This window comes from Mirounga leonina, unplaced genomic scaffold (genome assembly GCF_011800145.1).
Source record: "Mirounga leonina isolate KUSES-001 unplaced genomic scaffold, KU_Mleo_1.0 Mir_126, whole genome shotgun sequence".
Classification (NCBI taxonomy): domain Eukaryota; kingdom Metazoa; phylum Chordata; class Mammalia; order Carnivora; family Phocidae; genus Mirounga; species Mirounga leonina.
This window is the reverse complement of record NW_023270314.1, coordinates 11,674,369-11,697,154: the sequence shown is the minus strand read 5'-3', so window position 1 is coordinate 11,697,154 and position 22,786 is coordinate 11,674,369. Positions and strand designations below refer to the sequence as shown.

General features: G+C 34.4%; 1 protein-coding gene across 4 annotated transcripts in view; it reads left to right on the top strand.

Annotated features, from left to right (window-relative positions):
- The window catches only part of CPSF6 (cleavage and polyadenylation specific factor 6), a 34,874-nt gene extending 13,512 nt beyond the window's left edge, over nt 1-21,362 (top strand). Inside the window, exons 5-11 of one of the 4 annotated variants that reach the window (XM_035002170.1) lie at nt 895-1,068; nt 1,199-1,309; nt 1,759-2,263; nt 4,612-4,727; nt 5,653-5,806; nt 9,586-9,778; nt 16,529-21,362. In XM_035002170.1, the coding sequence (XP_034858061.1) occupies nt 895-1,068; nt 1,199-1,309; nt 1,759-2,263; nt 4,612-4,727; nt 5,653-5,806; nt 9,586-9,772 (1,247 nt within the window). In that variant the 3' untranslated portion in view covers nt 9,773-9,778; nt 16,529-21,362. Of the gene's footprint in view, nt 1-894; nt 1,069-1,198; nt 1,310-1,758; nt 2,264-4,611; nt 4,728-5,652; nt 5,807-9,582; nt 9,779-16,528 lie in introns of all 4 variants that reach the window. The other 3 variants (XM_035002169.1, XM_035002172.1, XM_035002171.1) reach the window with 3 other exon arrangements.
- Nucleotides 21,363-22,786: the final 1,424 nt, after the last annotated feature.

Below are 22,786 nucleotides of genomic sequence, written 5' to 3'. Positions count from 1 at the left end.
CCCTCAGAGGCCTTTATTAAAAGATGTGCATTTTAACCAGTGTTGCTAGTGTTTGTTAGATATTACACTAGAGAAGTCATCTTAATATTTAGTTCATTGGAGAATCCATTTTAGAAAGTCTATCCTTTGAATTAAATCTGGTTTGTGACTATGGTCCAGTGTATTGAAAACCTAGTCGCATTTTTCTCCACCTGTCTCAGACCCAGTATTATATAACAGTGTGCTAGTTCTATAGCCCTGCCATTCTTGTCCTGTCATTCCCATCCTAGAGAAAGGAGGAAACTACATTCTAATCCTTAGATTGAAGGAAGGTTATGTGGATGTGTGTTGTGGTGGGGGAGAAACAACTGGTAACCGGAAAATACTCGTTGATTTTCTGCTTGGCACCAAGACCTTCCACCACTTGGTAAAGTGAATTATAGAAAAGATTTGCCATTACACGCTTAATGAATGCTGTCACTTAAAGAGATAAGGTGGATGATCATGCAATTAACAGAAATTCAAGTGGTTGTTTTTCTTTTAATGTTTTAGCACTTAAGACTTAACTGAAGAATATGATACAAAATTAAAGTAATCTGTGCTTACTGAAATTCAGATTTCTGTTGGGAGAATTTTAGTCTTGGCTGCTGTAGAGTACTGGTATTTTGAAAGTAACTCATTTACTCACTGGAAATACATTTAAGTCTGGATATTTGAGACTTCAAAAGAACTTAACTAGATGTGAAAGTTTTCTAACCAATACTTCCTCATGTAGTAGTGTGGATAGGCCCAAGGCATCTGCAAGGTAGCCTATAGCATACAGAACTTTGAAATAGAGTTGTTTCTAATAGCAGTGGTTACATTTCAGAGGACTATTTTAATAAATGCTATTTATGAGTATTTGGATATTTGCAGCTACACAATCAGGACAAATGTCTGGGGAAGGTAAAGCTGGTCCTCCAGGAGGCAGTTCACGTGCAGCATTTCCACAAGGTGGTAGAGGACGGGGCCGTTTTCCAGGGGCTGTTCCCGGTGGGGACAGATTTCCTGGACCAGCAGGACCAGGAGGGCCACCCCCACCTTTTCCAGGTAAAATTTTTCTTAAATTACCATGGATAAAATGTGTCTACCTTAATACCTCTTTTCCTTTTCTCTCTTTTTCAAGTAATGCATTATTAATGTGACTTACTCTCCTTGTTATGCTATTTTTGGAATCCAGGAAATTTGATCAAGCATCTTGTTAAAGGAACTCGGCCTTTGTTCCTGGAAACTAGGATTCCATGGCATATGGGGCACAGCATAGAGGAAATACCCATTTTTGGCCTAAAAGGTCTTTATTTTTCTCCAAACTTGCTTGACTTATATATAGAATATTTACATCCGTCTTATTTTCTTACCTCTTAAAAAATCCTTTCAAGACCATTTTTCCTTGTTTCACTTTCTAGCTTGGCATCAGAGTAGAATATAAGGTGGGTGATTTCACTGTAAGAAATGTGTGTACGCTGAAAGGTGGAAACTATCTCTAAGCATTATAATCTTCTTTATTAACGTTTTTTTGTTTCAATAATTTTTCTTAAGCATAAATTGAACTAGTTAAATTTGTAAAAATATACTTCACTTTTGTAGTTGTTAGTGTAGCATTTACCATATGGGTTTCATTTAAAGAGAATCTTGGTCTATGAGTTGTGCTTTAAAAGTATAATCTTGGCATAAAGTTTACAGTACCTTATTGAAGTGGTTTTTTTTCTCTCTCTCTCCTCTCTCTCCTTTATTCTATAGCTGGACAGACTCCACCACGTCCACCCTTAGGTCCTCCAGGCCCACCTGGTCCACCGGGTCCTCCACCTCCTGGTCAGGTTCTGCCTCCTCCTCTAGCTGGGCCTCCTAATCGAGGAGATCGCCCTCCACCACCAGTTCTTTTTCCTGGACAACCTTTTGGGCAGCCTCCATTGGGTCCGCTTCCTCCTGGCCCTCCACCTCCAGTTCCAGGCTACGGCCCCCCTCCTGGTCCGCCACCTCCACAACAGGGACCACCTCCACCTCCAGGCCCCTTTCCACCTCGCCCACCTGGCCCTCTTGGGCCACCCCTTACACTTGCTCCTCCTCCGCATCTTCCTGGACCACCTCCAGGTGCCCCACCACCAGCTCCACATGTGAACCCGGCTTTCTTTCCTCCACCGACTAACAGCGGCATGCCTACTTCAGATAGCAGGGGTCCACCACCAACAGATCCATATGGCCGACCCCCACCATATGATAGGGGTGACTATGGGCCTCCTGGAAGGTAAGTTAGTATGTATCTATGACGGTAGACTTGGTGTATTTGATTGGTAAAAGGTACTCCACACTGTCATCACTAAGGTTTTTGTTTTTTTTTAATTATGACCTTTCCCCCAGATATTTAATTTTCTATATTTTTTCTTGTTAGAAGAGGCAGTATCATATGGTGAAAGACATAACAGAACTGTTGGGAATAATCCACCTCTGCCACTTAATAAAGCTGCATGATTTAGAGCAAGTCACTAAATCCTGGGGATTCATTTTCATTATTTTTTAAGTTAAAAGAGGTTAATAAAGATAATTTAAGTGAGCAAATGGCCTTAAGCTACTTTTAAGATTTTAAAATGAATCTCCTTTACCATTGGTGATAATACACAGAGCACTAAAGTTTCTTCATTTTGGGAATTAGATTAGTTTGTTATATAAGGTACTGTTGATTATCTCATGCTGATCAGGAGTCCTGAGTAGCAAATTACCAACTTCTAATTAAAACGGGAGCATTCAATAATTTACAAATATATTTGGGTAGATGAAGGCTTGTAAAACACAGTTGTTGTGGAAATTAAAATAATTAATGGTGATCCTTGGAGAAGAGCTGGATGGAAATCACTATTGAAGTAAGTGATCTCTTACCCCCTTTCGAAAGTCCTTTAAAAACTATCCGTACTCAAAACATAATTTAGAGAGCTAGGTTTATAATCTTTTGCCCACTTTAATTTCTTCTGAGTTTATATTTTTAAACTATAACTGTTAAACTACTTTGTATTTCATTTTGTCTGATAATGTCCTAAAGGAATGGATTTGAGAATCTGCCTAACTCCATGCGATTGCACAGGCTCATGGCAATAAATTTGATGTTGTAAGCAAAGCCCATTGACCATTTTCCATTTGTTGAGGTTGCATCTATATGACTATCAAAAATGCTGTTCTGGAGCACCTGGGTGGCTCGGTTGGTTAAGTGTCTGCCTTTGGCTCAGGTCATGATCTCAGGGTTCTGGGTTCAAGCCCGAGGTTGAGCTCCCTGGTCAGTGGGGAGTCTGCTTCTCCCTCTCCATCTGCCCCACCCCCTACCCCACTCATGTTCTCTCTCAAATAAATAAATAAAATCTTTTTTTAAAAAATGCTGTTTTCTTTAGAAAACTGTTAGAACTGCCAAACTAGTATAACTTCTGTTCACTTTAATTCCAGTGAGTGACTTCATATTAAGTGTTCACCTTTAGTATATGAGAGTGGATTACGTGACTTGGTTTGATTATTTAAAATTTGAGTTTCCTATCCTTTTCCTTACATAATAGAATTTCTGCAGTATTAGGTTTTCATGAATGGGGGGATGGTTATTAATGACTGATTTTTTTATTGAAAATTAGAGAAAACTATCTCACGTGGGATTTTTTTTTTTTTCTTTTAAGAGGGATAAGATGGGCACAAGTCACAGCATTTAGTTGAAAATGTACCTGTATTTTGAACAACTTGTAATTTGCTCAGGGTGTTTGTAAAGTTTGGGGAATAACAGTAATACCTTAAAAGCATGCAAAAGCTTAGATTATCTATTTTCTCATTTCATTGGAATGAACTGCTACTGTGTCCCTCAACTCAGTGTCTTATCTAGTAACTAGTAACTCAGATGGCAAAAAATTTTCCTTTTCCTATACTGTACATGTACAGTTTTTTCTTTTTTTATTGAAGTATGGTTGACACAGTGTACATGTACAATTTTTAAAGTTGTGAAGCAGCTTTAGAAAATTTTGGTACTTAATTCATTTTTTTCAACAGTTGTTTACACTTACTATATTTGCCAGCTACTATTCTGGGGATTCAGTGGCAAACAAGATGGTCTAAGATCTTGTCCTTGCCTGAAGTTCTGTTAATTAATCAGACATTTGTTCTCCTTCTGTTGTGAGTTGGGTCCTGTGCCTAGAGGATCCAGACATAAATGTAACCAGATTCCTTACTTGTGTAGGGCTGTACTTTTTGTTCCCAACATTTAAAAATATATATAAATAAAAGATATAATAATATATAATTATCTTATATATATTCATCAGAACAATTTATTATATCTGTTTTTGTATGACTGAAAAATATTATATTGCAGATATCTAAATACATTATTTCTGGCCTCCAGAAAGGCAAGGTTTCTAAGTTGCTACTTTATTTCAGCTGAAAGATAGTGGTGTAAGAGAGTTTTGCTTAGACTTGTCTTTGTAGAATAAATAGTATGCTTCACTCTGGAAAAATAACTACTAGCTCTGAGGCACTTGTCAAAAGCAACTAATATGAATTGTTTTATACTATTACGACTAACTTAGAAAATTTGTTGAGTACAATTTAAGGTTTATTTTTATTTTACAGGGAAATGGATACTGCAAGAACGCCATTGAGTGAAGCTGAGTTTGAAGAAATCATGAATAGAAATAGGGCAATCTCAAGCAGTGCTATTTCAAGAGCTGTGTCTGATGCCAGTGCTGGTTTGTATATATTTCTTCCTGATTAATATTTCTTATTTATGTTATTAGGAATGACCTAAAACTATGTGCAATCTTGAAGATTGGTCATTTGCATTTAGTACTTATATTCATATCCCCAAATTGTACTTTTGTTTATTTAAAAGACATTGAAGGAAGCTATGTGTCACAGTAATGAAAAGATCCGTAATTTTAAATATTTAGGTGTAGATGTAAATTTTATTTTATTTTATTTTAAAAGATTTTATTTATTTGTTTGACAGAGAGAGAGATAGTGAGAGCAGGAACACAAGCAGGGGGAGTGGGAGTGGGAGAGGGAGAAGCAGGCTTCCTGCTGAGCAGGGAGCCTGATGTGGGACTTGATCCCAGGACCCTGGGATCATGACCTGAGCCAAAGGCAGATGCTTAACGACTGAGCCATCCAGGCTCCCTAGATTGATTGATTGATTGATTGATTGATTTTTAAGATTTTATTTATTTGCGAGAGAGAGAATGAGAGACAGCATGAGAGGGAGGAGGGTCAGAGGGAGAAGCAGACTCCCCGCCGAGCAGGGAGCCCGATGCGGGACTCGATCCCGGGACCCCAGGATCATGACCTGAGCCGAAGGCAGTCGCTTAACCAACTGAGCCACTCAGGCGCCCTGGGCTCCCTAGATTTAAATTTTAGTCCTTATATTTAATGACTTAAATTTGATTCTCATATTACAAATTAACCTGATTTACACAGCTATAATAATAACAAATTGTGCTAATTTCATGCACATAAGAGCTTTTTCCAAATGGCAAAACGCTAAAAAAATTAAGATATCTTCTGTAGTTATTGTAGTGTTCTTCTTTTATAAAATGCTTTATTACTCTTACCCCAAGCGGTTTGGTGGTATTTTGGAAACAATTTATTTGATTTCAGTCCCTCTCCTTTCCCTCATAGGTGATTATGGGAGTGCTATTGAGACATTGGTAACTGCAATTTCTTTGATTAAACAATCCAAAGTATCTGCTGATGATCGTTGCAAAGTTCTTATTAGCTCTTTGCAAGATTGCCTTCATGGAATTGAATCCAAGTCTTACGGTTCTGGATCAAGGTAAAACTTTCCTGTCTCATGTCTATTTAAAACTGTTACTTTACAAATAGAAAAAATACTGTGTTGGGGACTTTAAAATAGGACTTTGATTTTACTTATTACTGTTTATGCAACAGCTAGAGTGATTTTTTTTTTTTCTTTTTTTACATGAATCAAATGTCAGGTATTTGCTTGCTTTTAAAACCCTTCAAAGGTTTCTGGTTACTTTTAGAATAAGACTGTAAATATTGAGGCACTGTGTGATACCTGCCTGTCTTTTCAGCCTCATTGTGTACCTCACCCCTTGCCCACTATTCTCTAGTCACAGTGGTCTCTCTTTTCTTCCTCTTGATACATCAATACTTAATCACCTCACTGTTTTTATACTTGATATTCCTTCTGCTTGGAGCCCTTTTCCCTGGCTCTTCACATAGCTGGCTTCTTACTCTTCATGCTCAACTCTATCTAACTTTTAGGAGAGGTCTTCTCCCAGGTTATTCTGTCATGTTCTTTTTATTTCTTTCATAGTACTTAACCATATTCATCGTACTTACCATAATCTATTTTTTTTAATATTTTATTTATTTGAGGGGGAGGGAGAGGAAGAGGGAAAGAATCCCAGCCAGACTCTCTGCTGAGCTCAGAGCCTGACATGGGGCTCGTTCTTATAACCCTGAGATCATGACCTGAGCCGAAACCAAGAGTTGGACCCTTAACCAACTGAGCCACCCAGGCGCTCCTGTTCCTTATTATTATTGCACATTTCTTTTCACTAGAACATATGTTGGAAGATGGAAGGGGCCTTACGTGTCCTGTTCACTGCAGTATTTCTAATGACTAAACAGTGTTTGGTACAGAATAGGTGCTAAATAAATATTTCTTTGAACAAGGGAGTTAATGAATGAATGATCTATTCTTCAGTTTTCTCATTAGGTAATTCCTTTTTTTAGCATTGCAGCTAACCTTGAAATTTTCCATATTTTTGAAAGGTAGATTTTTAATCTGTACATGATATTCATAGATCTGTCTTCAGTGTACTTTATCTGGTGTTAAAGTCTTCATTAAGATAAGGGAAAGGAGCTTGTCTTTGTCATGGTTGCCAACTTGTAGTACCTTTCTGACCCAGTGTAAGTAAGGATCTTTGTATCCAAACAAATTTATCATAGCCGAAGACCATACCTTACATAGTGTTCTTTGTAATTTTTTAAGCTCTACTAATAAGAACTTCTACCTTGATCAAGGAGCTTAGCATCTAATAATGTTTGTTAAGTCTAGCTGTCTGGTGCAAAAATACAAAATAGATACTTCAGCTTACAGGCAATTGTTATTTCCCTATTGTGAATTTGAGAATTTAGTAGAATCTTTCTTTCTTTCTTTCTTTCTTTCTTTCTTTCTTTCTTTCTTTCTTTCTTTCTTTCTTTCTTTCTTTCTTTCTTCTTTTTTTAAACATTTTTTAATTTAAATTCAATTAATTAACATACATTGTATTATTGGTTTCAGAGGTACAGGCCTGTGATTCATCAGTCTTATGTAATATCCAGTGCTCATTACATCACATGCCCTTCTTAATGTCCATCATGCAGTTACCTTATTCCTCCACTCCCCTCCAGCAACCCTCAGTTTGTTTCCTATGATTAAAAGTCTCTTATGGTTTGTCTCCCTCTCTGGTTTCATCTTGTTTCCTCTCTTCCCTTATGATCCTCTGCCTTGTTTCACTTTTTGAGGAACCTCCGTACTGTTTTCCAGAATGGCTGCACCAGCTCGCATTCCCACCAATAGTGTAGGAGGGTTCCCCTTTCTCTACATCTTTGCCAACATCTGTCGTTTCCTGACTTGTTAATTTTAGCCATTCTGACTGGTGTGAGGTGGTATCTCATTGTGGTTTTGGTTTGTATTTCCCTGATGCCGAGCGATGTTGAGCACTTTTTCATGTGTCTGTTGGCCATTTGGATGTCTTCTTTGGAGAAATGTCTGTTCATGTCTTCTGCCCATTTCTTGATTGGATCATTTGTTCTTTGGGTGTTGAGTTTAATAAGTTCTTTATAGATATTGTATACTAGCCCTTTATCTGATAAGACATTTGCAAATGTCTTCTCCCATTCTGCCGGTTGTCTTTTGGTTTTGTAGACTGTTTCCTTTGCTGTGCAGAAGCTTTTTATTTTGATTAAGTCCCAATAGTTCATTTTTGCCCTTGCTTCCCTTGACTTTGGAGACATGTCTAGCAAGTTGCTGCGGCTGAGGTCGAATAGGTTGCTAGCCTGTGTTCTCCTAGGATTTTGATGGATTCCTATCTTACATTTAGGTCTTTCATCCATTTTGAGTCTATTTTTGTGTATGGTGTAAGGAAATGGTCCAGTTTCTCAGGGGCGCCTGGGTGGCTCGTTGGTTAAGCAGCTGCCCTTTGGCCCAGGTCATGATTTCAGGTTCCTGGGACCAAGTCCCGAATTGGGCTCCCTGCTCAGCAGGGTATCTGCTTCTCCCTCTGTCTCTTCTTCTCTGTCATGCTTGCGCATGCATCACTGTCTCTCAAATAAGTAAAATATTAAAAAAAAGAAAAAGGAAATAGTCCAGTTTCATTCTTCAGCATGTGGCTGTCCAGTTTTTCCAACACCATTTGTTGAAGAACTGTTGTTTTTTCCATTGGATATTCTTTCCTGTTTTGTCGAAGATTAGTTGATCGATCATGGAGTTGAGGGTCCATTTCTTGGTTCTCTATTCTGTTCCATTGATCTGTTTGTCTGTATTTGTGCCAGTACCATACTATCTTGGTGATAAGGCTTTGTAATAGAGCTTGAAGTCCAGAATTGTGAAGAATTTAGCAGAATTTCTAAAAGTATTTTAAGCAGTATACTTTGGTTAAATTACCTGCTTTTTTGTTTGGTTTTGGTTTTGGTTTTTTTTGTTTTGTTTTTAAAGATTTGTTTATTTGACAGAGAGAGAAAGAGAGCGTGCACACAAGCAGGGGGAGAGGCAGGCAGAGGGAAAGGGAGAAGCAGGCTCCCCACTGAGCAGGGAGCCCGATGTGGCACTTGATCCCAGGACTCTGGGATCATGACCTGAGCTGAAGGCAGACGCTTAACCGACTGAGCCAACCGGGTGCCCTTGTTTTGTTTTTGAAGGCAGCTCATGAAACATTTCTTTTTATTGAATAACAATGTGAATTGTATCCCAATATTTTCAGTGGTCATAAGTGCCAAGTTTTGAACTCTGCTTCCCACCATGCCTCCCAGCTCCCCACCACACACCCCTGCAGCAAACATATATAAGAAAGTTTCTTAGTGGAGTAGGACTCATGATGAATCATATTTGGGATAGTTACCGTATTTGGGATAGTTATAAATGTAAAATTGATACTTACATATAGGTTTAGATCACCTTACATATAGGTTTAGATTATCAATGGGTGGTAATTTTTATGTATTTAAGTCTCATAATTTAATGAATTTTATGTCCAGAATAACTACCTTCTGTACATTTAGTTTGAAACAACATGTCCTTTGAAATTTTTTCTCCTTTACCTTTCTGTTTTTCTTTCAGTTACTACATGTCTATTTTAGGCTATTAGATGTTACAGATGATAAGATGTATTGCCCCTGTGTGTCTGGTTCCTAGTTTGGGGGTGAATATTTTTAAAAATGGAATTTCTAGTTCATGCTTGTTGGTGAGTTTGTATATCATTATTGGAAGTTCAGAATATCCTAAGTCTAAACTAGATTTGTAAAGAATTTTTTGCCTCGGGTACTTTTAAAACACTGCTATCCACTTATGGAGAGCATTAATCCAGTAATTTCTTTTAGAAGACGTGAACGATCAAGAGAGAGGGACCATAGTAGATCACGAGAAAAGAGTCGGCGTCATAAATCCCGTAGTAGAGATCGTCATGATGATTATTATAGAGAGAGAAGCAGAGAACGAGAGAGACACCGGGACCGGGACCGAGATCGGGACCGAGAACGGGACCGAGAGCGCGAGTATCGTCATCGTTAGAAGAAGGTGGGTATTCCTTGTTCCTGTTATATTTAGCATATGTGTTATTAACAGTAATTATAACTCCAAGGCTATTGTTTATACAGTATATACCTACATTTTAAATGGTCCAACTACTTGTTCTGAATTTAATCTTCTGGAAACATCTGAGACAAATGACAGGTGAGTAATGACAGGTAAAAAAAAATTTGACCTTTTATCCTTGAATATTGTATTGCTGAGTTAAAACTTTGAGATTGTTAATGGTCTTAAGAAAGCAAGAAAACAATCAAGAGGACTCATGTCTACTTCTAAAATCTAAAAATTGGAATGGTCTTAATTGCAATAGATAGTTTGCATGTAATTTGAAACATAAAATAGAGGAAGTTAATCCATACATATGTATATGATATATGTGCATATATATCTATATATATGTATAGTGCTTGGACTTTTAAAAGTAAATTGAAAGTTTCCCTTCTTGAACTAACTCCCTAAAACTTTTAAAGAAAATCTAACACTATAATAGCTTATGATACAGGAGGATGGTTTCTCAGCATTGAAAGACCTTTTGTACTTAAAAAAATATTCTTTAGAAGAGACACTTTTCCTGGCATCTGGTTTTTGTTTTAAAATAAAAGAAACCGTATCCTTTAATTTGCAAAGAAGATATGAAACTTAATTAAAATGGGTTCAGGGTACTCCATATCTAAGAATTTTAAATTGTATCAAATCATGCATCCTAGGTAGAATAACCTTGAAATAATTTTATTTGATGTTTCATTCATAAACCATAATCATTTGTCTTTTTTTCTGTATTTTAAAACTATTTCTTGTGTACATTTTTCATAAAGCGGAAGTTGTCTGTTTATACTTCATTTTCACGTGTAATTTTATTTTTATATTTGTGAACAGCATTTATTCATGTGAAAAGTAGGGGGAGGGCACTGTGAGGCTTGTGCATGTGACACAAAGGTTATTCTGTAAACAAATAATTTTTCTTTATATGTTGGTGGCATATCCAGATTAAATTAGGCTAAAACAAACCCCTTATCAGTAACTACTCTTTACTCAATTATTTTCCATAATCATGGGAAACACTGAAAATTTAGTCATGGTAATTGTTAGTATTTAAATTGTTATGGGCAAAAATTAAAGACTATCAAGTGTATGTAATTCTGTGACAGAATAGCAGTTTCTTTAACTATAATAGATAATATTTTAGCAAATGAGATCCTTTTTGAATAATACTATTTATAAAATAAGCATGTAAATCTTATTTTTATGGTACATTAGCATTTACATTATTTACAGTTTTATGGGCTATTTTAAGTGAAAGGCCAGTTTTAATACTTTCCTAGCATTTCGAACATGCACCTTAAATATTTATCAAAACTTTAATTTTAAGTTTTCCATGTATTGTATTATAGAACTTAATATAAATCTCAAAACATTTAGTATTAAGCAGAACATCTCTCACTTTAAAACTGAGCTTATTGAAATTAATACTGCTTTTGGATGTAAGGATTAAATGTTGTGTCATGTAAATCTAAACACTAAATTTTAAAGTTGTAGTTTTTTCCCCCTTGGGTTGAATAGATCTTAATCCCATCTTATGAAAAAAATTCTCAGTGTGCATCAGTTGCTTAAGGTGAATTGTGGCCAACTTATTACTTGAAATGCATAACTATATCAGTCATTTCATTTATAGTAAGGTACAGGTTCTACAAGTTATATTTTTATTTAGACTTTGCCATTTATTAGCAAGCTTCTAATTACTGAAGGCATGATAACAAAACTTTCATACATTTTTACGTACATTTTTAATCATCTCCAAGATTGGATATGCCCATCAAGGGGCTTCTGAACCAGATTATACCCAAAGTTAATGAGATTTCTTCCTGGTTTTAGTTAAATTAGCATAGTCAGCCAAGTAAACTCCTTGAAAAGTCCTTTGTTAATTTTAAATACTTTGAATTAACTAACATTACATTCCAGTAATGGGTACACCTAACTGTATCATGGCTTGAGTTTCATTACATTCAGACATTAACTATAAATTCCTAACTTGCAAACTATTGTTGACATTTTTTCTTAATCACTGATGTGTACCATACCAAAATTCCCATGTTTTGTTTGTACATTAATCAGAATTGAGTTGTAATATTGTTATGGGCCTTCATCCAAGCATAATTTTACATAAGCATTTCTAGGGCAAAAAATTCTGTTATCCTGGAATATTGTACCTTTGTTACTATACCAGACAGTATTTATTGTGGATGTAGATGTGAATTTACAGGGTTGGGGGCTAGGATTAAGTATATTCAAGTGAAAAACTTTTAAACAAAATAACTATTTGCACATTTAATTATTATCATAATAGGGTCTGTTGACCTTTATAGAAGTTTTTAAATGAGTCCTTTTGAGCTTTCATGTAAATCTTAAATGGACTAAATGGAATACAAGTAACTTGGAAGCTAACGTGAATGTCAGTAAGCGTGTATATAAATAAAACAATAATGTAATTTATTATTAAAGTGATGAATGGCTAAAAGGGCAAATTCTTAATTTAACTGGAAACTTAATGATGTTGGCAAGCTGTTAATGTCTGTCCCATCTTAATTTTTTTTGTGTTTGAGCTGTTGGTAATGTTAATTGCATTCTCTCATTTAAAATATGTATTAATTTTTCTAAAAGCATTCAGTATCTAAGTTCAAGTAGGTAATATTTTAATGGGAATATCAGTATTGTAAATTTTCAGTATGTAAATACATTGTATTTCATATTCTGTAATTTCTGCCTCTATTCTCAGACCACTCTGAGCAAAACAAAAGTAGTTCAGTGTTTTAAGATTGTACACTTCTTACAGAAATAATTTTACTTTCACAGTTATTTTCTTTTAGATTGCATTCCTCTTATTGTTTGGAACAATGCCACACAGCAAATTTCTGTTAATGATTCAGTTTTTCTTTCTGTACAAAGAGTAATGAATCCAAATTATTTTTTAATATACTCTTTATTCATGCTTTTTCTCTCCCTGAAATACGAGGTTTTACGTATTTTCAAATCATTGTCCATTTCTTTGATAAAAATTTTAAGCATCTTGTATGGAATATGGATTAAATAACTACACTTTGTTGTAAGACTTACCATAGATATCATAATCTTAGGTTGTGTTACTGCACAAGATTTAGGGTGGTTTGCATTCTTATTTAGTTTATAGTTTTTCAGTAATTTGGGAAAAACAAAAAAAGGCAAAAGAATAAAAAGTTCTTTTTTTATATGCGATTTCATCTCCTTAAGATTTAGTGTTACTTTGAGACCAATGTGAAAATTAAGTTCTCTTAATTTCCAATGAATGATACTGGTGGTAATGATATTTAAAAATTATTTTTGCAACTCTTAGGTCATCTGAGATCTGCCTAATATTATCCAGCCTTGTGTTTGTGTTTTCCCATATATCCTAACTGCTGTGCTTCATCTGGATATTCTAGTTCTCACTTCTTTTGCTCCAGGTTTCCTTGCTTTTAATATTTGTAAAACCTGACTACACCCAGCTATCTTAATTGAAGTGACAGAGGAGGGTAGGAAGTAATCCCTTGAATGGATGTATAGTGTGTTTTTTGCTCACTGTGGTTTAAGAATGGGTTTTGTTTACAAATGATTAATGTTCCCTGTTAAAAGAAAATTCAGTGCCAGTGTGAGTCACCTTGCTCTCACCTTCATCTCAGTGTGAAATTTACTACCATTGTTTTAGTTTGTAAATTAGATCACTTTGAATAAGCAATGTTTTGGATGAATATTTAGTTAGCATTGTTTTAAAGAAAACCTAATAACCAAAAAGGGGTAAGTGTGCCATATATGCTATCCAAATTTACTAATTTGTCTTCTGTGGTAGGGTGTTTTAATCCTCACAGGAAATTCTAAATCACATAAACAGCTTATTTTGAAATGTCCATTTTGTGAAATTTGGGGGACAAAGATGAGTTTTCCTTGACTGTGGTGAAGTTTATTTCTATAGTGAACTTCCTATCTTGTATATGTTTTATAGTGTAATGAAAGACTGTAGTTAAAATGAGGTAAGTACTATGTCCACAGGTAGAAAGAAGGAAATAACCTAATGTTGTAGTAGTAAGGGAATTTTTGCAAATATCTATAATAAACAGAATTTTAATGTACTATGTTTTAGTCAACACAAGAAGGAAATTTGATTTACAAGAGTTGACTTATATTCAGAATCTTCTATTTCTTTTGCCCACTCCATCCCTGTTTCTCTCAGTAAGGAGAAATTTTCAGGAAAGAGAAAAGTGAATTTTATTTCACTGAGTTAATAGAAGCACATCTCTGAAAGTGTGTTAGAATTCTTTCAATTCAATATTCAGTTAATTCTTTTAATTCAGGATTATTGTGAAAGAGCCATATCAAATATATATTTGAATCTTACTAGAAAGGTGAATTGGCCATGAACTTAGAAATACTGATGCTAACAAATTTACTTAGATAAGTTTCCAATATGAGAAATGCTCATAATTTGAGTTGTTAGTATTGGCTTGATCTTACGTTCTCTCAAAATACAGGTGCTTCTCTGTATTGAAATTTTACTTAGTGCTTCATTAAAGAGCTGTAGATTCCATTTGTCTTAGTTTTTAAACAAGTGTTTACATAGGTCTTCCTTTTATAACTGATAGCTAAAAACAAATAATTGTGTGACTTTGACATTAACATATTTGACTTAAATGGTATTCTGAAAACATGAGCATTGAATGTATTTGTCACTTTTAAGCTTTTTTGGTATCTTTGTTTATGTAGATGTCTACCTAGAAATTTGAGAGTATAATATGGGATTGGGTTATTGGAAATGGGTTGTATTGCCTTCAAATTTGCTTCCGTTTGAGATTGTAAAATTTGTATTTCCAAATGGATAAATGTAAAGTGTTTAGAAAGAGAAATAAAAACTGTCAGACTACCCCCAGATTTTATGTCTGTATGGTGAAAATGAGAGACTTCTTAATAGTAAAGATCTATGAAGTATAATCAAGCAAAAGATAAGTACATTTGTCCTGCAAAAAGATGTGTGTTACAATATCACAAACAGGATTCTCTACAGAAAAAGTAGTAAAATTCTCCTTTGGAGTGATGAATAAGTTGCAGTATAAGCCATATGTTTTTTTGGGAAGGATTGGGTATTTTTTGTTCACTGTGACTTTAAATAATTTTTCCCTCTTTAATGACCAGATCTCTCGCATCACAACAAAAAGGTTAGGGAGATAACATACTTTTGCAGGAAGATTTATGAATTTCCCAGTAGTGCATCTTTTCTGGTTAGAACACATTCCTTATCTTTCTTTAATACTTTAATACCAGTTTTTAAAAATACATTGCAAGGAATAAAAATAAAACCCGTGAAAGCTGCCTTTCTAGATTTTTTTTCCATGAAATAATTCCACCTAAAGCTTCAGCAACATAAGATAAAGGTACAATAAAAGGTAACATTAGAGATGGCTTAAGTATCGCATTGAAAAATACGGGCAAATAGAAACTATTTAAAAGAGAAAGTTCAGGATTAAAACATCTGGGGTTTTTTTTTGTTTTGGTTTGTTTTTTTGGCTTTTTGTTGTTGGGGTTTTGGGTTTTTTTGTTTGTTTTAGTTGTAAAATTTAGGTTTTTACTGCTAGGCAATGTGAATGCATATGTGTATTGATGCTCTTAAGATGTTTACAGCCTAGTTGGGGAGGAAAGGACATAAAATATAACATTTATAGTTGTGACAGAATATTAATTACTCTTAATTATAAAGCAGAAAGTGTTTTCCAATTACCCTGTGGCAAGAATATCACTAAATATTGTGCCCTTTACCTCTTACTACATCATCTTATTAAAATGCTCTCTTGGAATTTATATTTTAAATATCTGGTGTTTCAGTGAACACTTAAATGCAAGTTAATTGAATGTTTCTTTTGTGAACCTCTACCTGAAGTTTGCATATTTTTGTATTCTTGAAATTTTAGTTTATCAGATTTACTGGGTTTTTTTTCCTTTGTGTGAGTTTTCAATGAAATTTATCATTGTAGATTCTTATTTAGCTTGTTTTTGGTTAGCTTATATACTACATTAGTTATTTCAGTATAGGTGGAATAGAGTGAAAGTAAAGTAAATGTTTTAAATTTGTATTATGTCTAAAGATTTGTATGTGGATGTCATATTTATTTAAATGTGCATACTGAGCTATATATAAATTTTATTTATAAATTTTGTAACATGAAACAGTTTGATTTATAACATTTGCAGAAGTTCCTGTATGCTGTCAAATAAATACAACTAATTTGTAAAATAATTTATTGCATTTTATATTCAGTTCACATTTGTTAATGAGTTCTTTAGAATTGATATGTGGGTGAATGAAAAATATTTACATTAAAATCATTCAAGCATTTTCCCATTTATTTTTGTAGTATGCATACTTTAGAAAATGACTTATAAATGTTTCCATCATCACAGAAACAGCAGCTGCTATATTTTCATTTCTGTTCCAGTCATTAATTTAATAAGGCGGTAATAACTAAGAAGAATGAAATCAATGTCTCAGTTTTAATCATCACATAAATTGGGAGCATTTCTCCATCATAAAGGCAGCTACTGTTTCAGTTAATGCTTATTGTGTTAGAATACGTAACAGTGAAGTAGATGCACGACTTGTGTATGTATAGTTAAGCCAGCGTTTTTCTGTGTATTGTGGGGAATAGCAAAATCTACATCACAAATTTTGACACATTACAGCTGAAGGAAGAGGAACACCTTCCAAGACAAAACAGTCTTCATGGGGGAAAAATGACGCTTGTCCAGCAGTTTGCTTCTTGTGATTGAACTGAACCTGTAAGGATTCATGGATAAAATGAACAGGAATAGATCTGAATAAAGCAAATCTGCATAAATGGTAACCAGTAGCTCTACTTTTACTTTTTATGTTGCTTAACTGTTTTATTTGAAGGAAACCTGTGTGATTTAAAAAGTTATAGCTTTTGCAACTTTATTACTGGTTATATACATTTGGCCATTATAATGTGCAAGCAATTGGAAAAAAAACGTCAAGTAAATGCTTGTTTTTATAGTAGTTTGTTCTTGTTAAACATGTTCATATGATAATGTCTGTAAACAGCACCACTTTGATTACAATAGATGTAGTGTTGTAATAAACTGTTTAATGGGGCTGATGTGTAAAGCTGTTCAAGTTATTTGATGTTTACACCTCAGGGAAAGTCTTGTGTTCAGCAATATCTAAAGATAATGTTACTATGACATTTATACTGTCCTTTAAAAAAGCATTGCAATAGCGTTTTTGGATATGCACCAATCTAATCTTGCGTTCAGTGAATTAAACATACTAATTAAGTGTCTCTTGCCCTTGATTTTGATATTAGAATAGGTGATTACATGGATATTTAATATTTCTATATTCTGCTTTTCTAGCTGTTTTTACCTAGTTAGCTTGTGGTTTTGCTGAATGGTATGTAAACTTGTAAAATTTCACAGACATAGCAATCCAGTCAATGTGTTAGGGGTCAAAAAAAATTTTGTGGTTTTAACATTTTAGTAAAAACCCAGACGTTATTTGCCACAGTAATGCAGCTTAATTACAACACAGATGTACTGAAACGCTTAATTGTAAACTGCTAGCATTGAAGAAATATTTTGACTATTCTGATTTGATGCGGCAGTTATTTGCTGTTTTATATTAATAGTGCTTATGGTTTATTTTTGAAGCCATAGGCAGTGTAAATACAGCCGTGCAGCAGACAAGTGTGAGTAAGGAGAGCATTAGTTTTATTTTCTGGTTACTGTAGATTTTGGAAGGGCGTGATGCTTACTAATAATGAGTTGTATTCTCCTGTATGTGTAATGGGTGATTACAGGTGTACCCTGTCACCACAGTTGAAGGAATCTTGTGTGTATTCATGCAGCCTTTTGATTCATGCTAGAGTTACTTAATCAAAGATTTTTTCAAATCTGCCTTGCATATAGGCCCACGTTAAAAGCACTTGGCTAGCATGTGTTCTTAATTGCAAAATTAGCAAAGGCAGAGTGTCAACTTGATTAGATACTTTTATAGGAAGATCATTCGGAATCACTACTTCAGAAATGAGTTGAATTCCTAAGCAAGTTAATTTGTTTTTAAGATCTGATTATTTTTGAGCAGTCTGGTAATACACATTGGTTTTTTAAAAATATACCCAAATTTTAGGGCAATGCTTAAAAGTATTTAGGTACCCTGGATATTATGTCATGTGCAACTTGTAGAAGCCCTCCAGAGATAGGCACTGCAGTTCTTTCATTTTGTCCGCTGTCACACTAGTTCTTACAAAATTAGCTGTTTCAAGTTATTCATGTTATTACTAGTTTTATTTTAAGACATTTTGTGATTTAGAGTATTTGTGCATGGGATCACTGGTGTTTTTAAGAACTGTTTGCTCTCAGAAATTTTTCAAGTGTTCTATCTTGTTGAAAATGCAGTTGCCTTTTTAACATCCTTTGAGAGTTGTATCAAAATCAGTTTTCTTGTTTTGTGTATAGGTGTTTTGTCATTCCTTAGCTTTTTTATATTTTAATTACAATGCCCTAATGTGAAGAAGTATGGACATAAATATATTTCAAGGGAAATTAGTTAATAGTAAGCTTAAAAGGTAAGTAAATGTCCATGAGAATAAGATACTCTGACCGTTTTAAAATGGAATTCTAAAAATCTAACCACTTGAACTTGAGATGAAACTGGAAATTTTGTACTAATTAAATCATTTATCTTTTCCTTTTTTATCAGTGGAACCCTTTAATTGCTCATTCTATATCACTCTTCTCCCTACATGGCTGATTTCATTACGTAACTTTTGTTGCAGACAATGTGAGTGTACTAGAATTGTTTGCTGCTAGTCCGTTATTTTTAAGTGTTGTCAGAAGGAAATAACTTTTTGGTTTAACATTAATTCTTACAGTCTTCTACCTGATAACACACGAATGTATAGCAGTAAAGGTGAAAATTGCAAACCTTGTTTTATTCTTCATATCCCTCTGTTGTTTATGAGCTAATGTTATTTGAAAACTTTTTTTTAACATGTAAAAACAATCCAAAGAGATAAATCATTACATAGACACCAAAAACAAAAAAACACAGAGAAAGAGAGTTTCAGAGACCTTTTCATTTCTTTTTACTAATAATTGTAGTGGACATGAAAACAAATTTGAGTTTAACTTTAAACCATAGGCATTTATTAGTGCTATGCGGTCACATTCCTTTCAGCCAGTAGTTATGAATGAGTGAGGCAGCACCTCAGTGGTAATGCTTCCAAAGCAACACTTTGAATCGATTGTGCTGCTTTTAGTTAAAGGACATAACGTTTTGGAAAGGATATTCCAATGTAAATTTGGAAGTGTTTATTTTGTCAGTTTTCATAAGCAAGATTTGGAGTAAGTTGCAGTGGCTGTTGATCATAGTTTATAGCCCATTTAATGGCCCCTTTACCTAGAATATTCTTAAGCAGTTAACTACAATTTGGAGTTCACAGATAACTTATGGATTGTAGCTTAAGGTATTATTTTTCATTTAATTCTCCTGTGGAGAATATTGCTTTGTTTTTTACTAGTTTAAGGTCAGTTCTTAAAATAAACACAGGATTTTAATGAATGTTGTATAACATTTTATAGTGAAAGGGGAAAATTGTTGGAAGGGTAAAGACTTTCTCTTTCCCTTATGTATTTAAATGTGCCAATAACCTAAATACATACTGTTTTATACAATGAAATGCTACTATGAGACTTTCTGTTGGAGTGCTCTCAACATTTTGGTTTATACCTGAATGATCATTGCATTTTCTGTATTTTATAAGATGGCTCCAATTTTGTGTTTTAAGCTTCAGCCTGTTATTTTAAGAGGAAGTTTATGTTCTGATTCTTTACTGAGAATACAGTATTCAGAGTCTTACTGTTTTACAGATAACTGCCTTTTAAATTTTATTCATTAAGTTCATTTGCATCCCATAGCCGTCTGTAAATGTTTCCTGCAGTTGTATGTACTTAAATGCACGCTTATCCATTGTACATATTAGACATTTTTGTGCTAAAATATATTAAGTGGGATTTTTGTAGCAAAGCATTCTATTTTTCTGTTCTTACTCTGTGTGTGTGTGGTTTTTTTACATTAACCTTCAGTTTAAACACTGGAGTATTTATTTCATTTTTTTTAGCAACTTGACTCTTAGAAGCCTTAGACTAATTTTTTAATAAATATTCAACCAAAAATTATAAATTTCTTAAGATGTGGCCTTACATATAGCATTCCTTATGTTTGTAATGTGAGATTTTTGATTAGAGAAATCAAAAGATTCTGGATTAAAGTTTAATTGTAAGTTGAAAAAGAAAATGTGTTAAAATGTCTAGGCTTCTGGGAGGAAGTTCTTATACTCTTCTTTCTCGGCATTAGAAAGAAGCAATATGAATTTTTCAAATATTCAGGCAATTGTGTCCAGTTTAGATTGATTTAGGTTTGTTTTAACCAATGTTTCTTTAAAATTTCAGGTTGTTGGCATTCATTCTGAGTATGCAGCTACTGTGGTTTTTGTATGGGACATATAAACATTTGGTTAGGTATAGACAGATTTTAATGTTTTAAAGACTTCCTGATATATTAACATATTGTAATAGGAGTCTTAAAATGTTAGGTAGAATTTAATTGAAGTCACACAAATCCTGAAATGGTATCGGCGGATAGTAAATACCATAGAAAGTTTTTCATGTGCGAGCATCCTAAAATTCTGCCATGGGTGTAAATGTTTTGCATTAATTTCATAATTGGACAGACCCTGCATTTAGTAAAAACATTTCATTTTGAAGATGTGTTCTTTTTGTCACACTGTTACTGCATAACACTTCTCAGCATTCTGTAAGTTAAATTATTTTAAAATACAATGGTGAATTCATGTTTATTTTTTTACTTTGAAAATTGTAGTACTCAGGTGGTATTTAATGGGAAAGGATCCTTGGGGTAAATCATAATGTATTCTAAGGAATGCATCTATAACATTGATGACTTTAGCCTTAAAAAAAAGGTCTATTCTTACTCTTCCTCTTCATCCCATGGTATATTAGCAAAGTAGTTTACAGCCTTGTACAGCCTTACAAAGTTGTTTTACAATTTTTAATGGAAAGCCCTTAACAAAAAAATTGTATCATATTACCAGTATCCATGAATTAACTAAATCAAGGTTTGTAAATAATTTGTCTAATACCAGAAGGCCAAAGAAAGTCTTAAAATTTTAGCTGTTGACTCTGGTGACTTCACAGTAAGATTTCTGTGCAAAAGGTAAGGTGATATTTGATCAAAAAGACATCATTTTGGTGTCCATGAGAACTAGACTTCCATATTAGCTTCTATTAAAAAGCTCATTCCATTTTATTAAAATGTTTGTAATTGCAATTTTGTGTTTAATGTTTACTTTGTCTTTTCTTTCTTTAGCATTTAGGTGACTGTTCAGCAGTTTGCTATATGGCCATTGTTGGCCCTAAACTGCACTAGTAACAAGCATGGTATTTATCTTGTATTGAAAATAAAACAGTTTTGATAATACTTTACAGTTTGTCTTTTTATTTGGTTCATAATTTAACCATTGTGTATGGTATGAATAAATCATATCTATTGGCAATATACAATATAACAGAAATTGGACTGTTGTCTGTATGTTGTCTTTTAGCCAGTGGCTATTTTTTCTCCCCCCCCCCCCCCCTTTTTTTTTAAGATTTTTATTTATTTGACAGAGACACAGCAAGAACAGGAACACAAGCAGGGGGAATGGCAGAGGGAGAAGCAGGCTTCCCACGGGGCAGGGAGCCCGATGCGGGGCTCGATCCCAGGACCCCAGGATCATGACCTGAGCCAAAGGCAGACGCTTAACGACTGAGCCACCCAGGCGCCCCCGCCAGTGGTTATTTTTTTCTGCACTGAATGTTGATGGTCTTTTTTTTTTTTTTTTTAAAGATTTGTATTTATTTATTAGAGAGAGAGAGTACAAGTAGGCAGGGAGAGGGAGAAGCAGGCTCCCTACTGAGCAGGGAGCCCGATGCGGGACTCGATCCCAGGACCCTGGGATCATGACCTGAGCCAAAGGCAGCCGCTTAACAGACTGAGCCACCCAGGCGCCCCTGAATGTTGGTGGTCTTTAAAGCAGATGATACCGAGCTTAAAATTAGGCTTTAGAAACCTAAAACAGTTCTAGGCTGTTTTATTCTCAAACCTAAGGTTCAGAAAACATTTGTTAGTTTTAGGGGATCATTAACCTTAGTAGACTTGAATCAAGTAAAAATGTTTCTAGATTACAGCAAAAATATTTCACCTGCTAGCTTAGAAACAACAGAGTACTTTTAAAACGGTAACAAATTGTGATTTCAGTAAGGATTTGTATGCCAGCTATTATAGTCAGGCCCAAGATTTCTCACCTGTAGGCTTCAAAGTATGGTGAAGGTAACAAGTCTATAAACAGTAATAATCATATGAGAAATAATAAGTTATTCCTAGGATCCCTTTCCGTGACCCACTGAAATTGTGGTTCAGGTTTTGTTAGTTTCCCTGTTACTCTGTTACATGTTTACATTTTGAAGATTGCATTCATTGTCCACCTTTCATTGAGTTAATTGAGACTCTTGCAGAGAGTATTTGAAAGAAAGATTATTAGGAACATTTTTTTTAACCAGATGCCACACACGACTCCATAGCAGTCAGTTAAGACCTGATTTAGTGAAAGATGGACTTTTTTTTTTATAAAGGATTGGTAGACAGAATCTACCCAGTAACCATTACCATGAAACAGGAAATATTGGAAATGGTTTCCAATGCTTCTTGTTTCCATCTTGTGTCCCATTTATATTTCACTAACAGAGCTGTTGGATTTTTATGTTATATCAGTTCCTGTCAGCTGCTGTTGTCCATGCCCAATAAAGGATAAACACACATGATCTTAACTTTTTAAAAATCTGCATTCAGCTTTATAGGAAAAC